This window comes from Diadema antillarum, unplaced genomic scaffold (assembly GCF_040938485.1).
Source record: "Diadema antillarum isolate AM-2024a unplaced genomic scaffold, OU_Dant_1.0 seq00000712_RagTag, whole genome shotgun sequence".
In the NCBI taxonomy this organism is placed as follows: Eukaryota; Metazoa; Echinodermata; class Echinoidea; order Diadematoida; family Diadematidae; genus Diadema; species Diadema antillarum.
The window spans coordinates 444,007-468,799 of NW_027271616.1; the positions used below are offsets into that span (position 1 = coordinate 444,007).

The following is a 24,793-nucleotide window of genomic DNA, read 5'->3' on the forward strand; positions in this document are numbered from 1 at the left end:
AATCTTGTGGACAGACATACTAGAAGAGTGAGCTACCATTTGGTATGTATTAGCATTGTTGGTACATTATGTATGCAGTTATGCCTTTAGGTATGAATGTCACTTTAAGAGATAAAACAAAACATTTACTTATGAATATCCTTTCTCAAATCAATTTGCTCACTTTCATCTAACTGCTGATAATGTAGCACACCATTTCATGAAAAACCAATAAGACATACTGTAAAAGTGGTTATTTTTGTGTGACTACTTTTTCATGCTCGGCCTGGTAAGAAGAGTTTCGGGTGTTCTTAATTCCGCGGAATCAGGGCAGTAAGCACTGGAACATATGACATGCAAAAATATTCGCGTGCTTTTATTTTCGCACTAGTTTCTGGTTGCGCGAAATGCGCGAAAATTTCAACACCGCAAAAATTTCCACTTTTACAGTAATAGGACCACACAGTTTGTGCTGTCACTCTGTCCATCTGTATAAAGTTTAGATCAACTCTTTTCTACTCATAGCACACATCTCTGATTAAATGTGAAGAAAATGGCGCTAAAGGGCAAAGAGCTGGCAAATCAAGCACTGGAGGTAGACATTTCATGACCAACCTTGCTACCTGTACTAGCAAAGTCTGTATGAGTGCCAGGATGCAAGTAGCAGGGTCTCTCCAAGAGAGATTTCATACGTTGGACAGGGTCACTGTAATCTGTCCAGGGAAGATCAAAGTCATACTGGATCTAACTCTGGTGGTTGTTGCGTCCTTCATTCTGTGGAACCCCATTCCTGCCAAATGGCTCTTGCTGGTGTCCCTGGACAGTGCTCCTGCTGAGTGATGGCCCATCATCAAGCACAGCAGTCTGGCGAGGTGTGTGCATGCATGCATTGGTGTCGAGTGGTCTTTGAGGATTCCCAGAGGAACTTCCTCCTTTCTCTCTGGCCACCTTTTGGGATGATCCTGGAAGTTCCGTTGCAGGAACAGCAGTGCTACTGTTATTCTGAACAGATGGTCCTGCATGCACAAAGTAGACTGAGCTCACAAATGATCCACTACCAGGTGTGACAGATGTTGAAATGGCGCCTGCCCCTCCCTGATTCCTGGAGTACAGATGTTCACTACCCGATCTATTTTCAAATTCAAGGGCAGCATCACAGCCACGCCCATTTGAAATCTTCCGGTTGAGTGGACTTGACCCTGAACTTGACGGTCCGGGAACATCACCTACACTCATGGCTTGGCTGCTGAAGCACCCTCTCTTACTAGCATAAAATTTCTTGGCAACAGGTAAGTCAGACGAATCCTGCCTACTGGATCTCTTCACAGGCGTCTTGCTGACATTGTCCTCTGACTCGTCATCGGTATCTTGGATGATGATATCGCTGAAGTCGAGCTTTCTTGCCACGCCCTTCCTTGTAGCACTTGCACCATCATCGTCATCATCTTCACTTTTGCCATTGCTGGTACTCGGAATGCCTGCATGACAGTGATGCGACCTCCATGATTTACCTCTCTTCCTCCCACCCTCAATTTCATGTCCATCGTTGCCATGGTCACATGACGACTTTTTGCCGGTGGAGGAGCTGCTCCCAGGCGCCAGCTCCCCATATTTTTCTCGATACTGCTCCAGCTTGTGTTCTAGATCCTCCAAGTAGACATCTGTGCGCTCCAGTGCCCGTTCGAGCTGCTTCACCTCTTGCTCACTCTTGTTGAGCCTGACAAGTTGGGCTGTCTGTGCGTAAGTCTTGTACCTGACAAGACAGGAAGGAAAACGGAAGACAGAAAAATGATGTCAAGAATAATATTGATGGATTATCCTTTTTGACTTATGCTTGTATCTTCTGGTCACTCACAACGCTTCCAGATGTCCCTGTCTTTTTGTTTTATTGCCCACGCACAGCCGAGTACTGATCTTTACACCTGATGAAAGAGAGATGTTGAGGGTTTTAATACCCTTCCCATGAATGAAAGTACAAGGCCAGATTTGAACTGAGGATCTGTGTGTTTAGAGCCCAGATACATACACACTACGCCACAGTGCTGCCAATACTGCAGTGGCTGATATATCTCTTTTGTTTCGAGAGACAAACACCTGACTGACTTGGGCTGATGGCAAAACATCTGTGGTGTAAACGTAACTCATCTCTATCCCTTAACACTTTGCATAGTGATCATGTCGTATAGCCCATTCAATGCAAATGAGTTACTGTTTTCATGGTTGAAAATTCAGGCAAAATTAATATATCATGACAAGCAATGTAGTCTTCATAGGCAAACCGATGAAACAATTTTCCATTTCTTTTTATCCCATTCCACCAGATTTTGATCAGTTTCCCCCAGTCCATTCTCTTCATCACCATAGAAACAAGCAAAGATATTTTGTCAACAACAACAACAAACACAGGCAGCTTGCATGCTGTATTAAGTCAGTGAAAAGCAAATTGTGTTTCCATCTTGAAGAGACTAATTTTCTTTTTAGTACAGGTTTAAGTTATCTCTGACCAAAGAGGAGGGAGTTATGTACGCATTATATGAATAGCCACTGCAATACAAAGACATCCACAGTGCAGACTAACAAGAGTGTATATTGAGTACCCCAATTCTTTGCTCACTGTACGCTCATTAAAGTGCACATGAACCGATTCTTGACCTGCAGAAATTCACATGACATCAATGATCCACCATCCATAATTTAATATTTCCATGGTAACAAAGACTAGAGAGCATGTACATGCACCTGCCTGCTATTCAGGATACCTTACCCCATTTGCCCGGTTAAAAGGACATTCACTCTTTTCCCCAGTGGCTTCAGATTAAAGTCATTGGCCTCATCAAACAAAATAGCCAATTCATCTTTAAAGTGATCTGACAATTTAATTTTCATTTTCATTCATGCAGTCAATGATTCAAATTCTTATTGCAAAAATGCATCCTTTAAACTAAATATTAAAACTATTCAATATCATATTCAATTATTTTTTGTTGTTGTTAAAGGCCTTGCATAACTATAAACATGTAGCCTTTTATATGCTGGAGAGAAAGCTTACTATTTTTATCAAGCTCCTGACTGTTTCTATGATTGCCCTACATTTAACAGGTACACATTGTACATGTGTATAGTGATTTGGGTAATTCATTCTCTACCATTGACATGACATTGAAAGTCATCGCATCACTGAATGCATTTTCATCTTTATGAAAGAAAAGAAAACTACAGGCATAGACAATTCTATATGATAGCAAAAATTTCTTTGTGAAGCATTAAGAATTACTGGTTAATCCCCCCCCCCCCCAAAAAAAAAGAAACCCCATCAAGAACTTGTCAATAAAGCTTGAGAAAAGAGCAAGAAGTGAGGAGCCCCTAAACCATGTAATCCTTTGAATTTGGTCTATCCACTGATCTGCAGTCTTTGTACATAAACAATTTTTTTTAAAGACACCTCTTATCCTAAGTCTTCTGAAAGCATTTTTCCCCAGTGGTCTCTATCGAAAGGCAGGGAAGAATAAGGGCAAAAGGGCGAGAGGGAGGCAGGGATAAAGACATGATTGTCTGCTGAGGGTGGATTACATCACAAGAAAGACAATGGGTGCAGGGGGGTCTCTGTCTAGAGCTGGCATTTCTCCCCACAAAAACACATTTATTGATTGCGCCCTTTGTAGTGGCTGCAACCATTGTGTTCGGCATTCACGCCATCGCTTGAATGCTGTTAGCCGAGAGTGTAAACAGTCATGAAAAATTGACGAAGGTGCTTGACTTGGGCCCCCAAATATCGTGCATAATTAAGGGAACAGGCGGACGGAGGGGCGGTCCCCGGGACCCCGTCTTAAGGACAGGGGAATTGTCTCGAGATGGCATCTTGACCTCTCAAGTCAGGAGCGATCAGGAATGTTTGACAAAGCACGACCAGGGACAGGACCTCTGGCAACTTCTCCCCATTGAGTCATGAGGAAAAATAAAATGTGAACAAAAATCTGCGCACTAGCATGCTCGACTATCCTCAGAAGTTGCTGCATAAAGACTAAAATGCTTGCATGTTGATATCAGCATTTCTATCACAAATCACTGTATTGCTACAATGGATGTTTGATAAGTTTCACTTTCAATACCACAGCTCAAGTACTGGTAAAGCATGTCACTTTATTATCTCTTGGAGAACAATTGTAATGCATTGGTAATATTCCAACTTTCTGAGGTTCCATTTCCAATAGTTCAAGTAGCATTTGATAGGTTTTAATAGCCTACACTCAACTTGATTTGTACATTCTATGTTATACAGTATATACATGCCAACATAATCAATTCAGTATCTAAACCACTACAGTGTACAGTATCAAAAAATGAAAGAAATATCAGATCATATCGATATAAAAGAAAAAAAAATATTGTGATAGATATAAAGTAGACTGAAAAACACTGCCCCTTTTTCCTTTGAAATATTCCTCATGACACACAGAAATTGACAACATAACACAAACAAATACAGGATGTACAACAACAACAACAACAAAACATTTCTTTTTGCCTGATCTCTCTTTTTTTCCCCACAAGTATTCGGTACTTAGTTTACAGTATGGGACTAAAGGAACACATTTCTATAAAAAGCTCCAATTTGATCAAAAATTTATTTAGCACCTTTTAGAAAGGAACTCTTCATATTTCAATCAAACAAGGCACGATCATTCATCTCTTGTAGCCTATCTTTCATTCAAACAGCCACTATAACTGATATTTCCTATCACTTAACCTCATAACCTCAAAGAGGGCAGTGAAACTGATCTTTCTCTGTGTCTGCTAATTGTGTACTTGTTGTACAAAGAAGAGATATGGAACAATACGTGCATATCATATATGCTGGTCTACTTACTGTATAAAGGACCAGAACCTACGCAGTACATTGTATTCCCCGTATTCACAAAACAGTGTCACAAACTAATCAAACTGCACTTGAATTGGATTCAGTCAGCTAGAGACACTTTTGTGGAACGAAAGATAAGATAAATAAATCAGGAACACTCATTTTCTGTCAGATTTAACTTTCCAATGATCACGCTCAGACAGGGCATTTTTTTTTTTTAAACCCATAGAAATCACTCACACTTAGCCTATCTCGGCAATCATTGCAGATTACTCATATAAAGTAATTGAAAGTGAATGAGTTCAGGTAAAGCTTTTATTGGAGAAAAGAAGACCCCAAAACCAGCCAGCAAAGTGGGTTAACAGGATTAAAAAGCTGTCGGCTTAGACACACAACCAGCCGTGATAGAAGTGTAGATCATGCAGTACAATGTATAATCCGAATCACTGGCGCAATCCCAAGCGCGCATTTGACACTGAATTATTGAGCTCTTAAACAATCACAAAATGCAATTGTGCTGTAGCTGTCATCACAGTGATCGACTGGAAATTTGCGATACGGGCATTTGTATCATCAGAATGGTGACATTAATACTGCAACACGGACACCACTCAACTAATTGCGTGGCACCTAGTCGCGCTAAGCCTTGAATGCCGTGTGAGAGTGTCTGCCCACTCTGACGTGACCACCCAATCACATACGAGAGCTGACGAGGGCATGTCTGATTTGTCGATCTTCAGTCAAAGGGGCTAAATGCCATGTTATGGCCATGCCTGGTCAATCCGTATTTTTGACACTGCTATGCATCCCCAAAAGTAAATTGATCAGTTGATATTATCCGTGGAAAGTCTCACAGTTTTCCTGAGACTATTTGAAGGATATTCTGTACATTTCTACTTTGCCCCCTCCCCCCTCCCATCCCAAGTCAAACTGCCAAAAGAGGATATTTACAGCTTTGAAATGATATGTAACACATTACTCCTGGGTATTCCTAACTCACTAAAATAGTGACAAAAATCAGGAGTGCTGGACTGTTACTATTGGGGAAGAACAGACAAGGAAGTTACACACTCTTGATTGTAGGTGGAATTTACAACTCCATAGTCTCCGCTTCACACAGATAACTGGATTAACATGAAATTAACAGCATATAATTCACTTAAATCACATCTTCATTATCATGATCATTTGAAAGTATGAAGGATACTTTAAAATATAGTTCAAAAGTTTTTGGAGGGATTTTATGCACACTTCCATTTACCTGATAAATGTCAATTAAAATAACTGTGAATCAAAACAAATGTGAATATGAAGGAGAGCAACTTCAAATTACATGAAAAACAGTGGTTTTAAAAACAAAAACTGTTGCGCTTGTGCTTCCATGTGCTTCACTTATTTTACTTAAGATTATCTAATGTAAATCTAGTGTGTGGCCCTCATCTCTGCAACTTAGTACAAGCTTGTCTTTTACGTGGGTCTCTCTCTATTTCTTTTTAAATAATACAATGATTTTGAACATTCAAGTAGTTTCTGCTTTTTCTAATTGTACTTTTTTTATTGTATTGGAAAAATGTGATCTTTGAAAATTGAATAAATTTTGATTTGAAAATTGAATTTTAAAAATTGTAGAGCTTTACAATGAATCATGGCACATGACTAAAATAGACAACAAAGACTGGACTTGAAAAAAGAAGTGACCATAAACAGCACTACATATGTACAGTGTATGCATGCAGCTACAGGTTCAGGATAACTTTGAATCTTAGATTATTTCACTCCAACACAAGACGTGCAGTTAATAGTGATTATGAACTTGATCAATTCTCCCTATCGCATTAACGTATTAATTTGTCACTAGCAGTTGGGTCCATACCCTGGCCGTACACCATGTGCAAATGAATGAGGGATCTGACATACCCATGTGCAGTACATGGAGGTCAAGTGGGGTCACAATTTCACCATAATGTGGAGTTACTGTGCAGTAGGCAAGGGCAGAGGATTACATGCGGTAACTACATGTACATCTAATTTTCCCCTTTTTACAACTAAAGCATTGTCATTTCACAATAGAAATGCATTTTCAGAGCTTTAGATAACTTGATATTTCTTTTTTCCAACATGATACAACGGCTGAGAAAATCTGCAAAACTATGGTACAGTTGTAGTTTGGAGATAGAGATTGTGCTCTATGTTTTTTGTGAACGACCAAATAAAGCTTGTGGTGTGCACTAGCACAGCGTTGTCAACACATTGTTATGGACATTAAATAGCACCACCGCTGTTTGAGTTTTTACAGTTATATGCGATAGGGAGAATTATGAATTTCAGTCAATCACAAGCGCACCCCCCCCCACACACACACACACACACACACACCGACATACTGTACATGTGTACCTAAGAAAAGATGACATAGGTGCATCGATGCTATTAAGTACCTTGACGGAATACAAAGATGACATCATTCTCCTGCAATGGATTCTCTGGGTTAGTTTTTTTTTCTTTTTTAATCCTTTCAGTGCAATTCCTCACAATCTTCAGGTTGATTTTGATAAAACGAGTATAAACCAAACAAACAAAATGGTTTCATCAAAAGTTTAGTCAAAATTGGATGTAAAGTAAAAAAGTTACTGAGTCTTGAAGGTTCACATGAACCTTCATGATGTAAGATGATACCACAATTATATGCAAATTGGATGAGATGATGTTGTCTTCTCTCAAGCTTCTGATCAGTTTGTACACACACACACACAAACACACATACTGACATGATACCCAAATCTTGTTTTTGTTTGACAATTGAGCAAACTAAAACAGCATCACCCCTGACAGTCATCATTACATGTAGTCCGGGTGCCAAAATCACATTTTGGGCCTAACCTTGTTTTACCATCAACATGATGGTTTTTTTTATGCTATTACCTTTTCAAGGGTGCTGAATCCCAATGTGGATGATGCAATTCTTGAATCCTTGAGGTTTTTGAAATATTCAAAATGGCCACCAAAATGGCTGCAAAAATCTCAAATTCTTATATTAATCCTTATAAATGATGAAAAATAGGACTAAAAAGTGAAGTTTCATATTTCGAATGTGCTGAGTCTGAATCTTGATGATGCAACTTTAGCATTCTTGAGGATTCTAAGATATTCAAGATGGCCGCCAAAAATGGAGATTCCCATATTGACCGATTCTGTGACGTGCTATGTGTATTTTTGGCATGGGCGGCGCCATTACTCGGTGTCTCAGCTGACCCCCCCCCCACTCCCCACCCCTCTCCCTACATTAGCACGCTCGCAGAATGAAAAACTGCTTTAGCCAATGGGCGTCTTGTACTGAGTGCGCGAATGCTTGCTTAGTGCGCGAACCTTTGTTACAAGTGCGTGATAAACATGTTGCCCGGGGAGGGGGAGAGCAGGGGGGGTCGGCTGAGACACCCACTATGGCTGCGCCTAGTGCCATGAAATGTCTGCTGCCCTCAACGAACCCGAATCGGTCAATATTTCCTTTTAGATGATGAAAAGTTAAAGAGATTTGATGATTTTATCCTATTTCGAGGGTGCTGAATGGGAATATGGATATGTGACAACTTGTTTCACTGAGGGTTTTGAGATTTTCAAAATGGTCACTAAAAATTGTACAAAACTAACAATAAATTGATGGGTACACCCTATTTTGCGGGTGTTGAATCCGAATCTGGTAACTGCAACTCTTACATCAATGAGTTGTTTTTTTTTCATATTCAAGATGACCATCGAAAATTGAAATTCCAATTTAAAGGCATAATTTACCATTTACACATGAATCAGAAACCCAGCATTAGTGTTTCAAAATAGTTCTAAAATGTGAGTTAGGGATAGAAACAACCAATATAAAAATTTGAACCAGTATAATTGACGTCAAGTATTGTCAAAATATGAACAATAGTTATGATAAAAATGTTTCCAGACTAAACTGTCTACAGTTATGGTTTAATGAGAACTAGAATGTCGCTATGGCGACTGATGCCTCCGCCATAATGCATGATTCTCCCAATAGGCGTATAGTACAATGTCTTCACAATGTGTGATCCATGACAGTTTCACATAACTGGCAAAATATTGAGTGACAGGTTTGTCAGAAATGTCTTGAACTGGGTTTGCAGGTACACATATTTGGGGAATTGAGAATTTTTACTTGAATTCTGACAGACCTTTTTATACGTTTATGCATTGATTAATTTCCAAGGTATGAAGAAAGAGTGTAATGACGGTACAAAATAGATTTTTTATTTTTATTTATTTATTCATTTATTTATTTTTTTTATTTTTTTTTTTTTTGGGGGGGCATTGAAATCTGGCCTTTGACCCTTAACCTTTGACCTTTGACCTTCTGGCTGGAAATTTCCCAGAGAATCTCCATTAGGTAATGCATGTATTAAGTTTTGAAACTAATAATGCAAGCATTGCATGTTTATGAGGGAATAGTAAAATTTTGAGGAGTTGACCTTGACCTTTGACCCCTGAATATTGACCCATGACCCCTAAATTCCCTAGATAATCCCTGCCAGTCAGTACATGCGTGTGTACCAAGTTCCACGAAGATACATTGAACCATTTGCGAGAAAAGTGATATTGCAACATTTTCACCTAACCTTTGACCTCTTGACCTTTGACCTTATGACATGAAACTCTCTCTGGAGAATCTTGACGCAGTAGTACATGTTCACACCAAGTTTCAAGAAAATACTTTTGGGCATTGCATAGATATGGGAGAAATTGCAACATTTGTAGCATTTGACCTTGACCTTTTGACCTTTGACCTCTTGCCAATGTCACTAAAATCTACTCAACTAATTGTTCCATCATACATCATCCTTGGACCAAGTTTGGTGAAAGCTGCTTCATCCAGTTTTGAGTTATCACGTAAACAGATATATTTTAGGATTTGACCTTGACCTTTGACCTCTGTCCGATTCCACTGAAAAACTAATCAAGTAATTGTCCCATCATACATCATCCTCCAACAAAGTTTGGTGAAATTTACTCCATCCAGTCTTGAGTTATCGCGTAAACGGATACAATTTCATGATTTGACCTTGACCTTTGACCTTTAGCCGATTTCACCCAAAACCTAATCAAATAATTGCCCCATCATACTTCATACTTGGACCAAGTTTGGTAAAATTCCAATAAATATTACTCAAGTTATCGCGTAAACGAAAGCGGACGGATGGACGTACGTACAGATGGACGGACGGACGGACAACCCGAAAACATAATGCCTCCGGCACCACTTCGTGGCGGAGGCATAAAAACAGTGATATCTCCTTATATTTTAGGCTTTACTGCAAAAATTTTGGCATAAAATGATGGCTTTACCCTATATCGAGGGTGGTGAATCAAAATCTAGTTGATGCAACTTTTGAATCATTGAGGTTTTTGAGATATTCAAGATTTTTGATATTCATTTTGGCCACCATCTTGAATATCTCAAAAACCTCAAGGATGCAAAACTTGCATCAACAAGATCCGGATTCAGCACTCTCAAAATATGGTAAAACCACCAATCTATTTCCAATTCATTCGTATCATGAGGAAATACCTATTTCAATATTCAAATTTTTGGTGGTCATTTTGGATATCTAATACACTTACTAGGGATAAAAGAGTTGCTTCATCCAGATTTGGATTCTGCACCCCAAAAATAGGTCAAGACCATCAAATTTTTCAAATTTGTCACTGTTGCAAAGGAAATATATGGGAATTTCCATTTTTGGCAGCTATCTTGAATATCTTAGAATCCTCAAGAATGCAAAAGTTGTATCATCCAGATTTGGACTCAGCACACTCCAAATACAGTGGAACTTCATCTTTGGGTCCCATTTTTCATCATTTATAAGGATATATATGAGAATTTCAGATTTGACAACCAAAGAGTTGCTTCATCCAGATTTGGATTCTGCACCCCAAAAATAGGTAAAGACCATCAAATTTTTCAAATTTGTCACTGTTGCAAAGGAAATATATGGGAATTTCCATTTTTGGCAGCTATCTTGAATATCTTAGAATCCTCAAGAATGCAAAAGTTGTATCATCCAGATTTGGACTCAGCACACTCCAAATACAGTGGAACTTCATCTTTGGGTCCCATTTTTCATCATTTATAAGGATATATATGAGAATTTCAGATTTGACAACCAAAGAGTTGCTTCATCCAGATTTGGATTCTGCACCCAAAAATAGGTAAAGACCATCAAATTTTTCACATTTGTCACTGTTGCAAAGGAAATACATATATGTATATGGGAATTTCCATTTTTTGCAGCTATCTTGAATATCTCAAAACCCTCAAGGATGCAAGAGTTGCATTATCAAGATTTGGATTCAGCACCCTCGAAATAGGGCAAAACCATTATTCAGCCTCAGGCACCCAGACTATCGGTTTACTACAACAAAACAATAATTTCATGCTAAAAAGTCTTTTTTTCCACTTCATGGCTTAATTTCCAATGAGGAAATCTAGTGTAGACATGTGTGCAGGTCAGCGGGACTTGCAACAATGCAAATGGCATGATTAAAAGAGCTGTACGATGAACAGTGCACTCAACCTTGAAAAATTCCATGAAAAATGTGACTCACCTTCTGGGGGTCATTTCACCCAGTTCCTGCTCGAGTCTGCTGACTTCTCGTATGTAGCTGGAATTGGAATCCCTCAGTCGCACGTTGTCCTGTTTGCATGGGAAAAAAGGAAAGCACTAGGCCTTGTAAATAGCAGAAAGAAAAAATGATTACTCTGTTGTCTGTCATGCACATTGCATAACATGTGGTGCACGACAGTAATGCCAATGATCCACAATTGCTATCAACAGGAATCATTCTATGGAGCTGCAGTACAATTTGTGATATCGCTTGCGACAGAAATTCATGTTATGGAATCAAGAGTTAGCATTCAATCACTTATTCAATACATCATTATTAAAAACAAAACAAAACAAAACAAAACACCATGACCAGATAAAAGAAAAGACAAAAAAACTTTAAATATTTTTCAGGCCAAATCATCATACCTGCAATATCTACAAATATGACTTTCCATCTTTTAGAAGAAAAGAATGAAAGAAATGAGGAAGGCATTTTGGACATCTAGGCAACACCCTCCCAATTATTAAAAAAAAAAGGCAAATACCGGGAATTATTACCTATACAAGGTAGTTTTGCGAGGCAATTGCAGTTGTTATTTTGCAGGGTCAAAGGTCAGCAGTCAATATTCGTTGATCTTTTGCCTCTTCCGGATTTCGCCATTCACTTTACGCAAGGAGGTGGGAAGAGAAAGAGTGGAATCTCTCTCCCCACCTCTCTGCTTTAAATGTAAACATTCCGATCGACCGCGAAAAGAAAACATTCCAGGACGTCGCTGCGTGTCGGTTACATGCACCAAAGAAGAACGCCGATAGATCAACTCATACAAGGTCGACCAGTTTTACAACTCTCCAAATTTAAACAGTAAGTAAAAATAAAGTGTAAAAGCGTTCAGATGTTTGAAGTTCGCCTGTTACAACTACATAATGTATCTTTGAAGTTGGAGTTGAATGACATACATTGATGAACAATTTTTCAATTATTTGACATGTTGATGATCTACAGGTAGTCAAATGTGGCTTGATCTATATCATTGTGTATAGCCGTATTCACATATTTTCCTAATTTACCTAGGGAATAGGTAATAATTATGATATTGACTGGCCTTGAGGGAGATACCAGATAAATATTGCCCGCACTGAAAGAATTGCCCTCATCTTCAACTCGGGCAATATTCTTTCAGTTTGGGCAATATCTTCTGGTATCTCCCTCGAGGCCAGTCAATATTATATAAATATCATCAAACTTCATCGATATACTTCATATTGGACTCAACCAAACAAGAAAATAAGTCAAATTGGGTGAGAGACAGAGTTTTCAACATTGTTGCAATTATTTTGAGTTGATCTTTCTAATGAAATTTCTAAAACTGCACTGCCATAAGTTGACGTGCAGCAAATTGAAGCAACAAATGTGAATCTAGATGAGGAAGATTTCAGGCAATATGGATTTACGTTATTGTTTCTTGAGACAAAGCTGCTTTCCACTTGTTTGTTATCTATCTGTGGTCTTTCCTCAGAGCTCTACCATACTACACATGCTCCAATAACATTTCGGAGCTGATGAGTACATCACGATGCGACAGTTTCCCCATAATTAATGCAGAGCTGGCCGGGACGCGGTTTGACACGTATTCCGGCCAACGTCACGCTCCATGTCACCTTAATCTCACACCCTTCCCAAAAAGCTGTCACTCTCCCTTCTCCTCACTCTACCACAATATGTGTCAGTGACTCTTAATGTAATGAGTAATTAGGCCTAGTCATGAGGTACGTATATGCACAAATTTCACTGGGTAATAATAATGAAATAAATTTCATGGAGAAATACAAATACTGTGGAAAATTTTAATCAAATACTGCTGTACAAAGAACCATAGATCTAGATGCAAATCACTTAAACGAGATGTCTCCTTTCACAGCTTTCAAATTTCATAATTCTTTTTAACGCACTGAGTGCAAACAAGGTCTCATATCATGCTGCGGATACCTGCAATGTATTTCATTCCCACTACCTACACATCGGAGAGTATTCCATACAGGTACATGTATACTGTATAAAAAAAGACCTAGATCAGAGTCATTTGAATCTCCATTGTAGAACCTATTTTGATCAAATGGGAAGTAAAATGCCCCATAATTTCTTTCTCATACATTTATTCTGAAGATATCATGGCCTTCTTGGCTCTATGACACTGGATGCACAGACCATTTCAAAGTGACAATAATATGGCAAAAGAGCTGATACCCTATCAAATATGGTTGATAAACTGCAATAATATCATCATAATCAATCTTCATCAAATTTCACACAAATTAACACTAATGCTGTAGAGCATTGCAAAAATTTATGGCAGGTGTGGGTAGTGGCAACAAAACGCTGATAGCAGGATTATTGAAGAAGATTGACTGCATTCCTATGTAACAAGTTACAAAAGGAGAAAACCAACTTTTTGATCAAATTTTGTTTTTTAGAAAAAAAAATGTTTTGATATCAATGGCAATGAATAGTAATAATCATAATGAGGATGATAATGATAAAACTTCAAAAGTATTAAAATAATAATAATAATAATGACATTGATAATGAAATGTTCAAGTATGCAATGCTGTCACACAAATTTGCACCACAGCATTTAAAAAAGAGACAGGGCAAGAAACTCAGTGAAGGAATGTACTGTACATGTAAGTCTTTTAAGTTCTCTTTTTAGAGGCTGCCATTGAAGGTGTGGATCAGATGTTTGATGGAATCTCACAAGATTATAGTGCAGATTTTTTTTTTTTAAAGGTCAAAATAATGTTTTTTCTAGTGAACTTAGTCTCATAATGAATTTAAATGACACATCATGAGGCTTGGCAATGTGGGAGAGCTGCCACTTAAGAAGAAAAGAAAAGAAAAGAGTGTCCATACATGGTACGTACACAGAATGTCCATAACTATGACTGTATTGTATAATAGAATACATATATCAGAAGAATGACTTTTTGTTCCTCAGACTGTAAATTGGCATGACAACTCTTGAACACTGCTGGCTGAAATGAGGTTCAAGGCAAAGACTAGATTTAATATCTATTAAACCTTCCTCGATTATTTTCAAAACCCAAACTGTTTGAATGACATTATCTTATCATGCATTTTCACTTCATTTTATTAAATTTTCATATGGATGGAAATGTTACAAGCTAAATATATCTTATCCAATTACCTAATGATGACCTTCAATTCCCTAAGTGTTGAGTTGACTTTTTTTTCCAGTCAAAACAAAGGTTGCCATCACTGTCAAATGTTCAAGGACAGAACACAGACATTCATTCCACATACCAGGCTTACAAGTACATCTCAAAAAGCTTTAGTGAGCAAATGTGAACATTAAACAAAATGACAAACAAACAAAAAGGAAAGTTACTACACAGATGAAGACATGAACATACAAATACCCAATACATGATAATGCATGAAACTATTATGCAACAATGGCACACTGAATAAGAAATCATGGGGAAAGAAACTTGTTGCCCAACTTACATATTACTTACTTTGGGAATTACAAATTTGTACATGGTTGCTTGCTTGCTGCACATGCAAAGTGCACAATATTTCTTCATAAGTCACTTTCACCCGTTGAAGACGAGTTCCGAGTATACACAATGTACTTGGGCAGGTGTCTATGGGAAATGCGTGTTGTAGCAAAATCAAACCGTCCTCAATGGGTCAACATTTGGTGTTTGTAAAATAAACTGTTCAAGGGTTCCTAACATACCATCTTTAAAGACCTCTTGTGTGAATGATGTAAAATGTTAGTGCAAGATGTTTATGTGTGAAATTTTATTTGATCAATTTTGTTTGTCTCGTAAAGAAAAGGTTTTGAACACATTTCTCTCATTTCAGGATCAATCAAACTTTTCTTTTTTTCAATCTCAAGGTGAAACCTAGGAGCATGCTACTCACATCTGCCCATCACTTTTTAGCTTAAAGGGCTACTTTAGTTTTGGTTTAGTTGCAGGATTCAAATTTGAACTTTTAGCAGAATTAGAAATCACTCACATTGTGTATGAAATACAGACTGTATGAAAGAGCATACACACCTAGGATGAACACAAAGTTATTTCATGGAAATTGCTTTTGAAATGCCTGAGATATACACACACACACACACACAATAAACAAAGAGGTCCTATCAAAAGGTGGGTGGGACCTCCTTGTTTTTTGGATATCTCAGCCATTTCAAAACCAATTTTCATCAAATAAACTCTGAATTCTTCTTAGAATTGTATGATTTTTCATACATGTATTTCATGCAAAGAGGTTTGTAATTATCTCACAAAAAAGTTGAAAACCTGAAGCCCCATCTCAACCAAAATGATACCACCCCTTTAAAAGATGATCAAACATAAATCATTAGATTAGATTATATACTCACACTACATATCAGATACGAAATTATCTGCATTTCTACTGATTTGCTTCTTTTGTCTCTATATATTTCTTTGGTCAGTTAAGTATTGTGCATAAATCTGTAAACTGATTTCAAATTTAAGTTGGGTGAGGTTTTCCTAGTCTCTTTGCCATCTGTGCTTATCTTATGGAAAATCTTGGTATGTTTGTACCATTAGCATCATACACATGCTTGTTTAGATGGTAGGCTGAGTGTTGTGAATTGTTTGAACTCTGATTTCTCTGTGTTTATTTGGACTTTCAAGTACGATAAATAAGGCAAACAACTGCAGTACGTTTAGATCAGTATTGGGGACACTAAACAAGCCTTCGGGACTGCCTTTGAACTCCTTTGTAATGGCAACAAGTGAAATATTTGAAAGCCTTCTGAAAATTGTCTCTCGATAGCTTAATGTGTCAGTACTCGTATGATTCTTAAAACATTTTACAACATATTCATCATTTAAAAGACTGCGTTGAGACTATCAAATTTTACAGATGATCATACCTGCTTCACTCTCCTCAACTCTCGTTCACTGTGTTTGTAAGCATGCCAAATCTCCTTCAGCCTTCGCGCCAACCTCATAACATCTTCCCTGTTCCTCTTCGACGAGGAAGCTGCACTCCCCTTGTCCGCAGTGGAATTGTCCGCAGCCTTGCCACCTTTGCTGGGTCCTGTGTCGCCAGTCGATGAAGATGGTGCACATTGTGGGGACGGGAGAGGGGCCTTCGTCTGACGATTCTTCTCCAACTCCCGGTTTCTGGACCTGAGTCTATCAACCTCCTTTTGCAGACGTTCCAGCTCGGCCTGTAGTGGAAAAGAAAAAGACGCACATGTGTAAATTCCTGTTCCGCAGAAATAAACTGCAAAATCCAGCCCATACTGTAAAATGTGCATAGTGTGAATTCAACAAGTCCAGGCGTACTACTTCCCTGTTCTATGACATGTTTTGAGTGAATACATACAAGTTCAAACAGAACAAAAACTTGCAACTTGACTGTTAGTATATGACAACCATGAGACTACAATCTCCAGTTAAAGCGGACGGTTGCACTGAATAATTGGATGTCATTGTGTAATCCCAGAAAATGACTAAAAATACTAAATAAAAAATGATAGACTATTAACAAAAAATGTCGATGAAATTAAATTTTACTGTTCCTGACATCACAGTACTAAGCACACAATCTCCAGTACTATAACCTTTGTCAATAAAATACATATTTTACCCTGAACATTTTGGCAAAAAAATATCTAATTGGTTAGCATGCTCATAACATGCATAAATATCATCTCTAATGACACAAGATTATGATGTTCACAGAGAATAAAATTCCACTGAGTGTTCCCGCTGTTCCTGCAGTCAAATTACGCTTACCTCATACTCTCTGTGTAGGAGATCAAATCGCATCTTGCGCAGCTCTGGCGCAGACCGTCTCTGTTCGGATCCGTCGGCATTACTGGGGCCACCTGAGAAGTGGATTGAGGTGAAAAGCATGCAGAACACAGCTCCAAACTACTAAAGCTGAGACATATGAATTTATAAAATATCGCGCCTTGCTCCACAGCCAGGCATTAAAAGTAAACAAAGTGGGAATCAAGTATTTATCAGCTGGCAGTGTGCATGGGGGTGGGGGGGGGGGGGGGGGGGGGGAAGGGGAAGGAAAGAAAAAAATAGAGGTACTGCAAGGAGGAGGAAAGAGGAGAAATGGGGGGAAAATGGAGCACAGATAGAGGAAGAGGAAAGAAAATGAATTCACAATTACATTGGAAATTGGTGTATCAATTATGGATACCACAAAGACTTGTGTATTAATGTTTCCCACTGGTATATTAATGAGGCATTCTAAGTTTCATGAGAGCTGGCAAGAGCTATGAGGCAAGTGATTTGGCAGCCATGCAAGCTGACCCACTCCGTCCCAGTGAAAGATTAATTCTTCACAACTGCATCAGGAGAGGGTATCGGTACCATTAATCATAATTAACAATGAAGATAGAAAAAAAAACCCCATCAATTATCTCACTTTCTGCTATGTTCATGACTTTCTATGCAGTAACAAATTTTGCTCAAAATGACAATTCTATCAATGCTATCAAATGCATACATTAGACAGGTATGGGTGAGCATAGTATAAGTGTGACACCACCAAGAGTTATCAGAGGGAGTTGGGCTAACCCTGAAGTAAAAGCAAATAATACATGGCTGAATTCTTGATGAATCTCTTCATCACAAGAGATGGATTTAACAATTTCATACACAGGAGAATTCTACAGAGGAGTAAAGCACAGTGAGGTTCTTCCATTGTGAAGGGAGATATAAATACAGTTGTAGTAAAAATCTAATGTCCTCAAAACTTCCCTCTTTATGCACATTCCTTTAGGAGCGAATTTAAAATTCACACATTTCTTTAAAAAAAAAAATAGAACTGCTGCAAAGATCATTTTCTTCGAGTCATCATGATGAATTAAAAAAAAAAAGATCCGTGGCAATGGGCAAGAAAGAGATAGAGAAAAAGAGGGGGAGAGAGAGAAAAAAATCTTGACGGGTGATTTAGCCTTGTTGGTTTTGCTCCCTCCCATAGCTATTTATTGGAATATATTAAATAGGAAGACAAACAGACATACACGTGTACCTACATTGTATATGACAGACATTTTCTTAGTGAATTGTATCATTAATGACAATTAACCCCTGGACAATTACCCCAGACCCTTCCCCTTACCCTAACCCTAATCCCAATCCTGAACCTAATCCTAACCCTAAGTAACCCAACTTCTAACCCTAACCTTTACTTTAACCCTATCACTAACCGGCATTTAGCTGGGGGGGTTGTCCTTGGGGAGTAATTGTCCTGAAATGGAATACGAATGAACTCCACTAAACAGTGGAAACTTATCGCTACATAAATATCATAATATCCAATATTCAGGCTCATATTGACAAAGTGCTGACAGATGTATGATCTCATTATCTTACAATATAACATGGATTTTCCTTCAGTAAATATGACTTGCTCTGCATGGCACAGAAAACAAACATTGTATGCTCGTATGGTACACCTTGTATCTTATGAATGCAAACAGCAATATGCAGGAAATATGAATGCAGCCATACAATGTACATGTCTTTCTTAAATTTATTCTCTTAGAACATGCTGAATTCCAATCTTTTTGATGTTACGGCAAGGTTCATGCAAGTATCTTCTACTTTTTTTGGGGGGGGGGGTAGGGTTAAGATCTACCATTTACTTAGTATGGCTTTTTAATCTTTATTTCATTCCAAAATTCTCAGGATTCAAGTTTCATGCATCATACGAAATAATATTGTATCAAAATCATAATAGCTTCAAGGTAAAACATTCTACTTCAAATGAAGTGTGATATTTTAGCATCAATAGTAAATGAGTTTCTTTACCTAAAGCTACTGTTGTACACTTTGTAGACAGATACAATGTACAAGGAGAAGTAGTTCTGATTTACTTTTACACTGTATGTTTAATAATTAAATTAATTATTATGTTACTTTTACATTCTAGAAGATATTCAATGCACATGTTATTTTCATGAAAACTCTTTTTAGCACTGGGATAGAAGAGCATGGTGCGCTTCAGATGACTACAGGCAGACCTTTTTGTGTCATGTTTTCCTTGGTGAGTAGTTACAGCATATAGTACTGTATACAACATATACAGAGTATTTTGCTGGGTTTTCATTTTCATTAATTTTGCGACTTGGGTGCTATTTGCCAATTTAACAACACGAAAAAATATCAACTCTGACTCTGAAATGACTGTGCAATATAAATTTGCAATCATTATTATCATTATGAATGTGACGTGCATACGTACAACATGTACATTGTACTGGCACACAGTATACAGACAAGGTGCAAAAACTGTACTCCACAATTTACGAATTTACCCACTTGCAAAACTGTCGGGAAGTCTTGACTCACAAAAAATTAGACTTGCTAAATATATGATGTGTGCAGCGTAAATTATATTACAATTTTCATTCCTGTATTAAGTGTTCAGGCCTGAAATGAACAGGACTACTAAGTACTTTACTGATTCAAATGTAATCCATGAAGGATGACCACTGACATATTGTCCAGGAACAGATATCTTACCTAAGATCTGCTTGAAGGGGTTGTCTGGTGTGATGGGTATGAGACACGTTGGACAGACTGACCGGTGTCGTAGCCACTCCTCGAGGCAGGAGTTGCAGAACACATGTTGGTTGCTGCAGATCACTGGCTGCCTGACCTGTGGCAAACGAGAGCAAATTAAAGTAACTTTAATTATGGGATGCCCAATTCAGGAATCAGGAGTCAGGTCACATTTACACTGGGAATCAATGTATCCCTTATGTTCACAGACTTGATTACCAATTATTAATACCATGAGTTTGGTTTCAATGTTGCATTTTTCAACAAGACTGAAAAGTTATATGAATTTTAAGTCAGCAGATTTTCAGGGGATCAAATGGATGCTAACGCACAGGTTCAATGAAATCATTTCATAATGAAATAATTTCATCATTTCATAATGAAGATTCATGTCATTCTCTGAAAATGTTCAATAGGTGTGAAAACAATCACCATCTTTATTTCCTTCACAACATTTGGATTCTACAATTATATCAACTACCTACAGGTAAGCTCATGTACTTTATAGTGCATATACATTTTGTGTGCGTGTACACAGGCACAGGCGTATATGATGTTTCAAAAATTAACAAAGTATTATACAGTGTATATATGTGTACTTATTATGTGTTCATATGTTTTTCATGATCACGCTCCAAAAACTATGAAACATTGATTGGAAACTGTGATGCAAATGCAGGATACACTTGACAATGCAGTCACAAGACTTAAAACCATTGCCTGCTTATCAAACATATAAATGATTTTTTAAAAACTTGTATTTGAGGTCATGAAACTTATATTTATAACAAAGAGAAACTTTACTTCATGTACAAGATGATTCACTAGATTATATTTAGGAAATCAAACATATAGAACAGTACATGTACCATGGCTGCCAAAGTAACCCATCAAAATCAGGGAAAGTGAAAAAAAAGTCTAGGAGATACCTAGTGCATTAATGTACATTGTACATGTACAGTTGTACACTCGTACCTCAGTAGGCAAACCTGATACCTCAATCATAGAATTTTTTTTTTCACATACAGACATGTATGCATGAATTATTGTTGTTTTCTGAAAGGCTCATGCAGAATCAGGGACACATGGCAGCTCTATACAGCAGTTTCATTGAATTAAACATAAAATGTTGTGCATGTAATGTGAGTAGAAATGGACTTTAAAGTCTCACTTATTTCCATAAGAGTGTTGTTTATCATAGTAATATTGTATTTGCTCATTGTTTCTCATTGTTCTGTAAAAATCCTTACTTATCCTTACTTATCTTCTGGACATGGAATGACATGTTATTTTAAGTGACTGTGACACAAGCACTGCAATGAATCCCTTTGCATAAAAAGAATCATTGTGTTTTTGCCCCATCATAAAGCTGTACAATACTTACATGTATGGTATACTAAACACAAGCATCAATGCCCCATTAGGCAACCAAAATGATTACAAACTAGACCAATGAGTGATTAAGATTTTGCTGACCGGGTTTTACTTTTTTACGACATATAGATCTATAACTCATTCTATATTTTTTCACACATTGTTATCTCCACTTTGAATCATTTGCATGTTACAAGATGACCTTTAATGCTCCCATCGCACCAAAAATAAAATCAGATGTGAATTTTCATTCAAAGTAAGCTTTTCAGACCATCATTAGAAAGATACAATGTAATTCACATTGACAGTGAAAAAAAAGTGACTTTCAGAAAACTCACAGCTCTGACAATAGAAGTTGTCGAGTGACCAGCCAACATGAACAGAAAAAATCATCCCATGGAGAAATCATATGTTGTATGCATTATACAACTATTAAGTTTCACTACAAAAAATACACAATGACTTGCAATGATCATTCCATATCACAGAGACAATGTTTTGATTTTTAGATATCTGTTGTCAAAAAGCAAAGATATGATTGACATCCTTGAACATTCTGCAATCTACCCATTAGGTTAGGCAACCTGTTCTTGACTTACAGTACTTACTGTTGTATACAAGTTGTATATTGTTGTTATTGTTGGGTGTTTTTTGATGAAATACTTCTCCACAATTTATACAAAGTATTTCTGAAGTAATGATTAGTTTATTCATGCACATCATTAAAAGAATTAATCACTCTGTAGGTTTCTTAACATTTTGATAATCAGTAAATACTCATGCACCTCTAACATGTGTACACTGTACTTGTATAATATCATAGCCATCCCTCAGGCATTTTGCAGGGTAAACTTATGAAAAGATTAGTCTGAGGTGCATTACACAGTGAACATTTCAATGCATTTGAAAGTCTTCAAAAGAGGCTGAAAAGTGGGTTTTGGGCAGAGAAACAAAATGTCTGAAATCAGATTAAACTCTGAACTCTCACATCCCTGATTTTGCTTTAGCTCAAAAAAAGAAGAAGAAGCTATGTGGGGTAGAACATTATACAAAAGAACTTTATCAAGGACTATCAGCAAAACACCCATCTGACTAAGAGAGTTTTATATGATTACCTTTGGATTCATACAGTGTAACTGGCTTTATATCATACATTGTACAATGTGCCTGTTACAGTTTAAAAGACAATGACCAGGGATGGTTTAATTGTATTATTTGCAAAATAGATCCAGATAAGTATAAGTATACAATCTAGATAAGAATCTAGTCATTAATGCACTGTTTGATCAACTACAAAACAGTGCTTGAATTTTTCCCTTGATTTATTTCCCACAATGGCTACATGCCACTGAAATGTCAAGATATATTTGTACTGAATTTCTTCAATTCCGCTGCTTAAACAGAGCAAGCAGTTTGTTCAATTTCCATCGGATAAGATGGCTGGATAGCCCATATTCAGCTGCAAAATCTGGTCTTCCATGGGGTTCAGTTAAATGTACAATGTAAGGTTCACCACCCTGTTAAACACCCAGTTTGTAACAAAAGTGAATACAAGATCATTCTAAGCCTGGCCATTCATAATGTATTTATGAGGTCAAACAATTCAGACAACAGTGTGCACCTGGAATCGAGCAGAATTCCACAAAATATTTCCCAGCAAGATTATTGCCAGGAACAAGATCAGGCCTCGAATTAACCGACGGCCACCGACGGCCATGTGCCCTTTTTCTTGTGGCAGTGGTGCCCTTTTAGAATGAAAGTTATCATTTATGACGTATAATATGCCCTTTCTCGAAGTCTACTCAAATATCATACCTTCAGTTCACTCGCGTCCCAATATATCTGATTCAAACTCAAAGTATCTTTCCGAGATACGAGACGATGTGTACGTACATGTGTCTACACCCGACCGGCTTTTACTGTCCTGCCCGACTGCCCCCGCAGCGCTGCGCAGCGGCCATAGAGTTACTTGCTAGGCGCTAGGCAGCGGCGGGCTGGAGCAAGTGGTCGCAAGCCATGCTGAAAAATGCCAGGCCTGTCGGACGGCTGCGAGCATTGCCATCTCTCTCGCTCTGCATTCATGCCCGCCCGCAACCCGTGCCGCATATGCTCAAAGCAAAATGGCGCCGGAAGTGCTCCAAAGCGAGCGCGGCGTGTGCGTTGAGAACGTACTGTATTACAGAACCTACATCGTATTGCGTATGGCCTACTGCCTAACGTCGTCTGCTGCGGAGAGATCTTATGCGTGCGTGCGCTGCTGGAGTGTAGCAGCACGGTCGATAGCATACAGCTCTATGGGGCATTCACATCACGTATTTTATTAACACCCAACATGCCCTTTCGAATGTGGCCTTGGTGCCCCTCTGACTGACCTAAGTGCCCTGGCCTCTTGGAAAAAGTGCCCTTTTCTAAATGGCCTTGCCCCTCCAAAATCCTATTTCGAGGCCTGCAAGATTGATAATGTGACTGAGAAACATGATTAAAGAATGTGTTTCCATTTTTAAAAATTTTTTTTTTGATGATCAGAACTTCATTGACAAGAGATAGAATCTATTTCTAAACCTGTTAAAAAAAGTTTATATTGTACAGTATATGCATGGCCTTCTGAAGGTACTCAATGTCTAACAAAGAGCTTTGAGGACTTTTTCTATGTGGTCAGGTTGCTAACTTGGCAATATCTTGCAAAGCCAATTAATAATAATAATCATAATGATGATGACAATGATAATGATAATACAAACATAATGCTAATAATGATACTACTACTACTACTAGTACTACTAATTATGATTATGATTACAGGGTTCTCGCCACGAATTTCTTCACGCTTGTCGGCAGTTATAAGCGTTGTTCTGGGGGTGGGAAGCGCGGAAGCCTTCTCTAATGCTCAATACAACACATATAAATCGCCGCTAAAATGCCACTAAATGCGACATTTTCACGGAGATGTAATGAACGTTGTTAGGGGCATATTCTCACAGAAACAATGCAGAAACTCCATACCTTTTGTTGGCGACAGTTCCTAAATAATAAATGAAAGAGAAGTAGGCGCCGATGGTGAAGGTTCCGATTTCTTTTAGGCCTTTCCTGTTTCACTGTTGCAATGATTAGCCGTCTCTGCATCGCAACAACACGCGCCGTGTACTAACTATACCCGTAGTGTTTTTGCTTTCTCACCGTCTGCTCGACCACGTGGTAGGCCTACTGCATGCAGATGCGCAAGAAGCGATCGAGAACTTTCGGGACATCGTTGCACTTTCCTTTCTGGGTATACTGCGGTAGTTTGGCCGTGACATCAAAGAGACATCATACAAATCTTACATGTAATGATGGTCATTATTCCGAAGGTTCGTTTAATCAT

General features: G+C 38.0%; 1 protein-coding gene across 1 annotated transcript in view; it reads right to left on the reverse strand.

Annotated features, from left to right (window-relative positions):
• Window positions 1–287: 287 nt before the first annotated feature.
• The window catches only part of LOC139737882 (uncharacterized), a 29,131-nt gene continuing 4,625 nt past the window's right edge, over window positions 288–24,793 (reverse strand). Inside the window, exons 3-7 of the mRNA XM_071648551.1 lie at window positions 20,020–20,155; window positions 17,269–17,360; window positions 16,398–16,697; window positions 11,456–11,544; window positions 288–1,732 (exon numbers count right to left, since the gene is read on the reverse strand). Coding sequence (XP_071504652.1) covers window positions 724–1,732; window positions 11,456–11,544; window positions 16,398–16,697; window positions 17,269–17,360; window positions 20,020–20,155 — 1,626 coding nt within the window. The 3' untranslated portion in view covers window positions 288–723. The remainder of the gene's footprint in view (window positions 1,733–11,455; window positions 11,545–16,397; window positions 16,698–17,268; window positions 17,361–20,019; window positions 20,156–24,793) is intronic.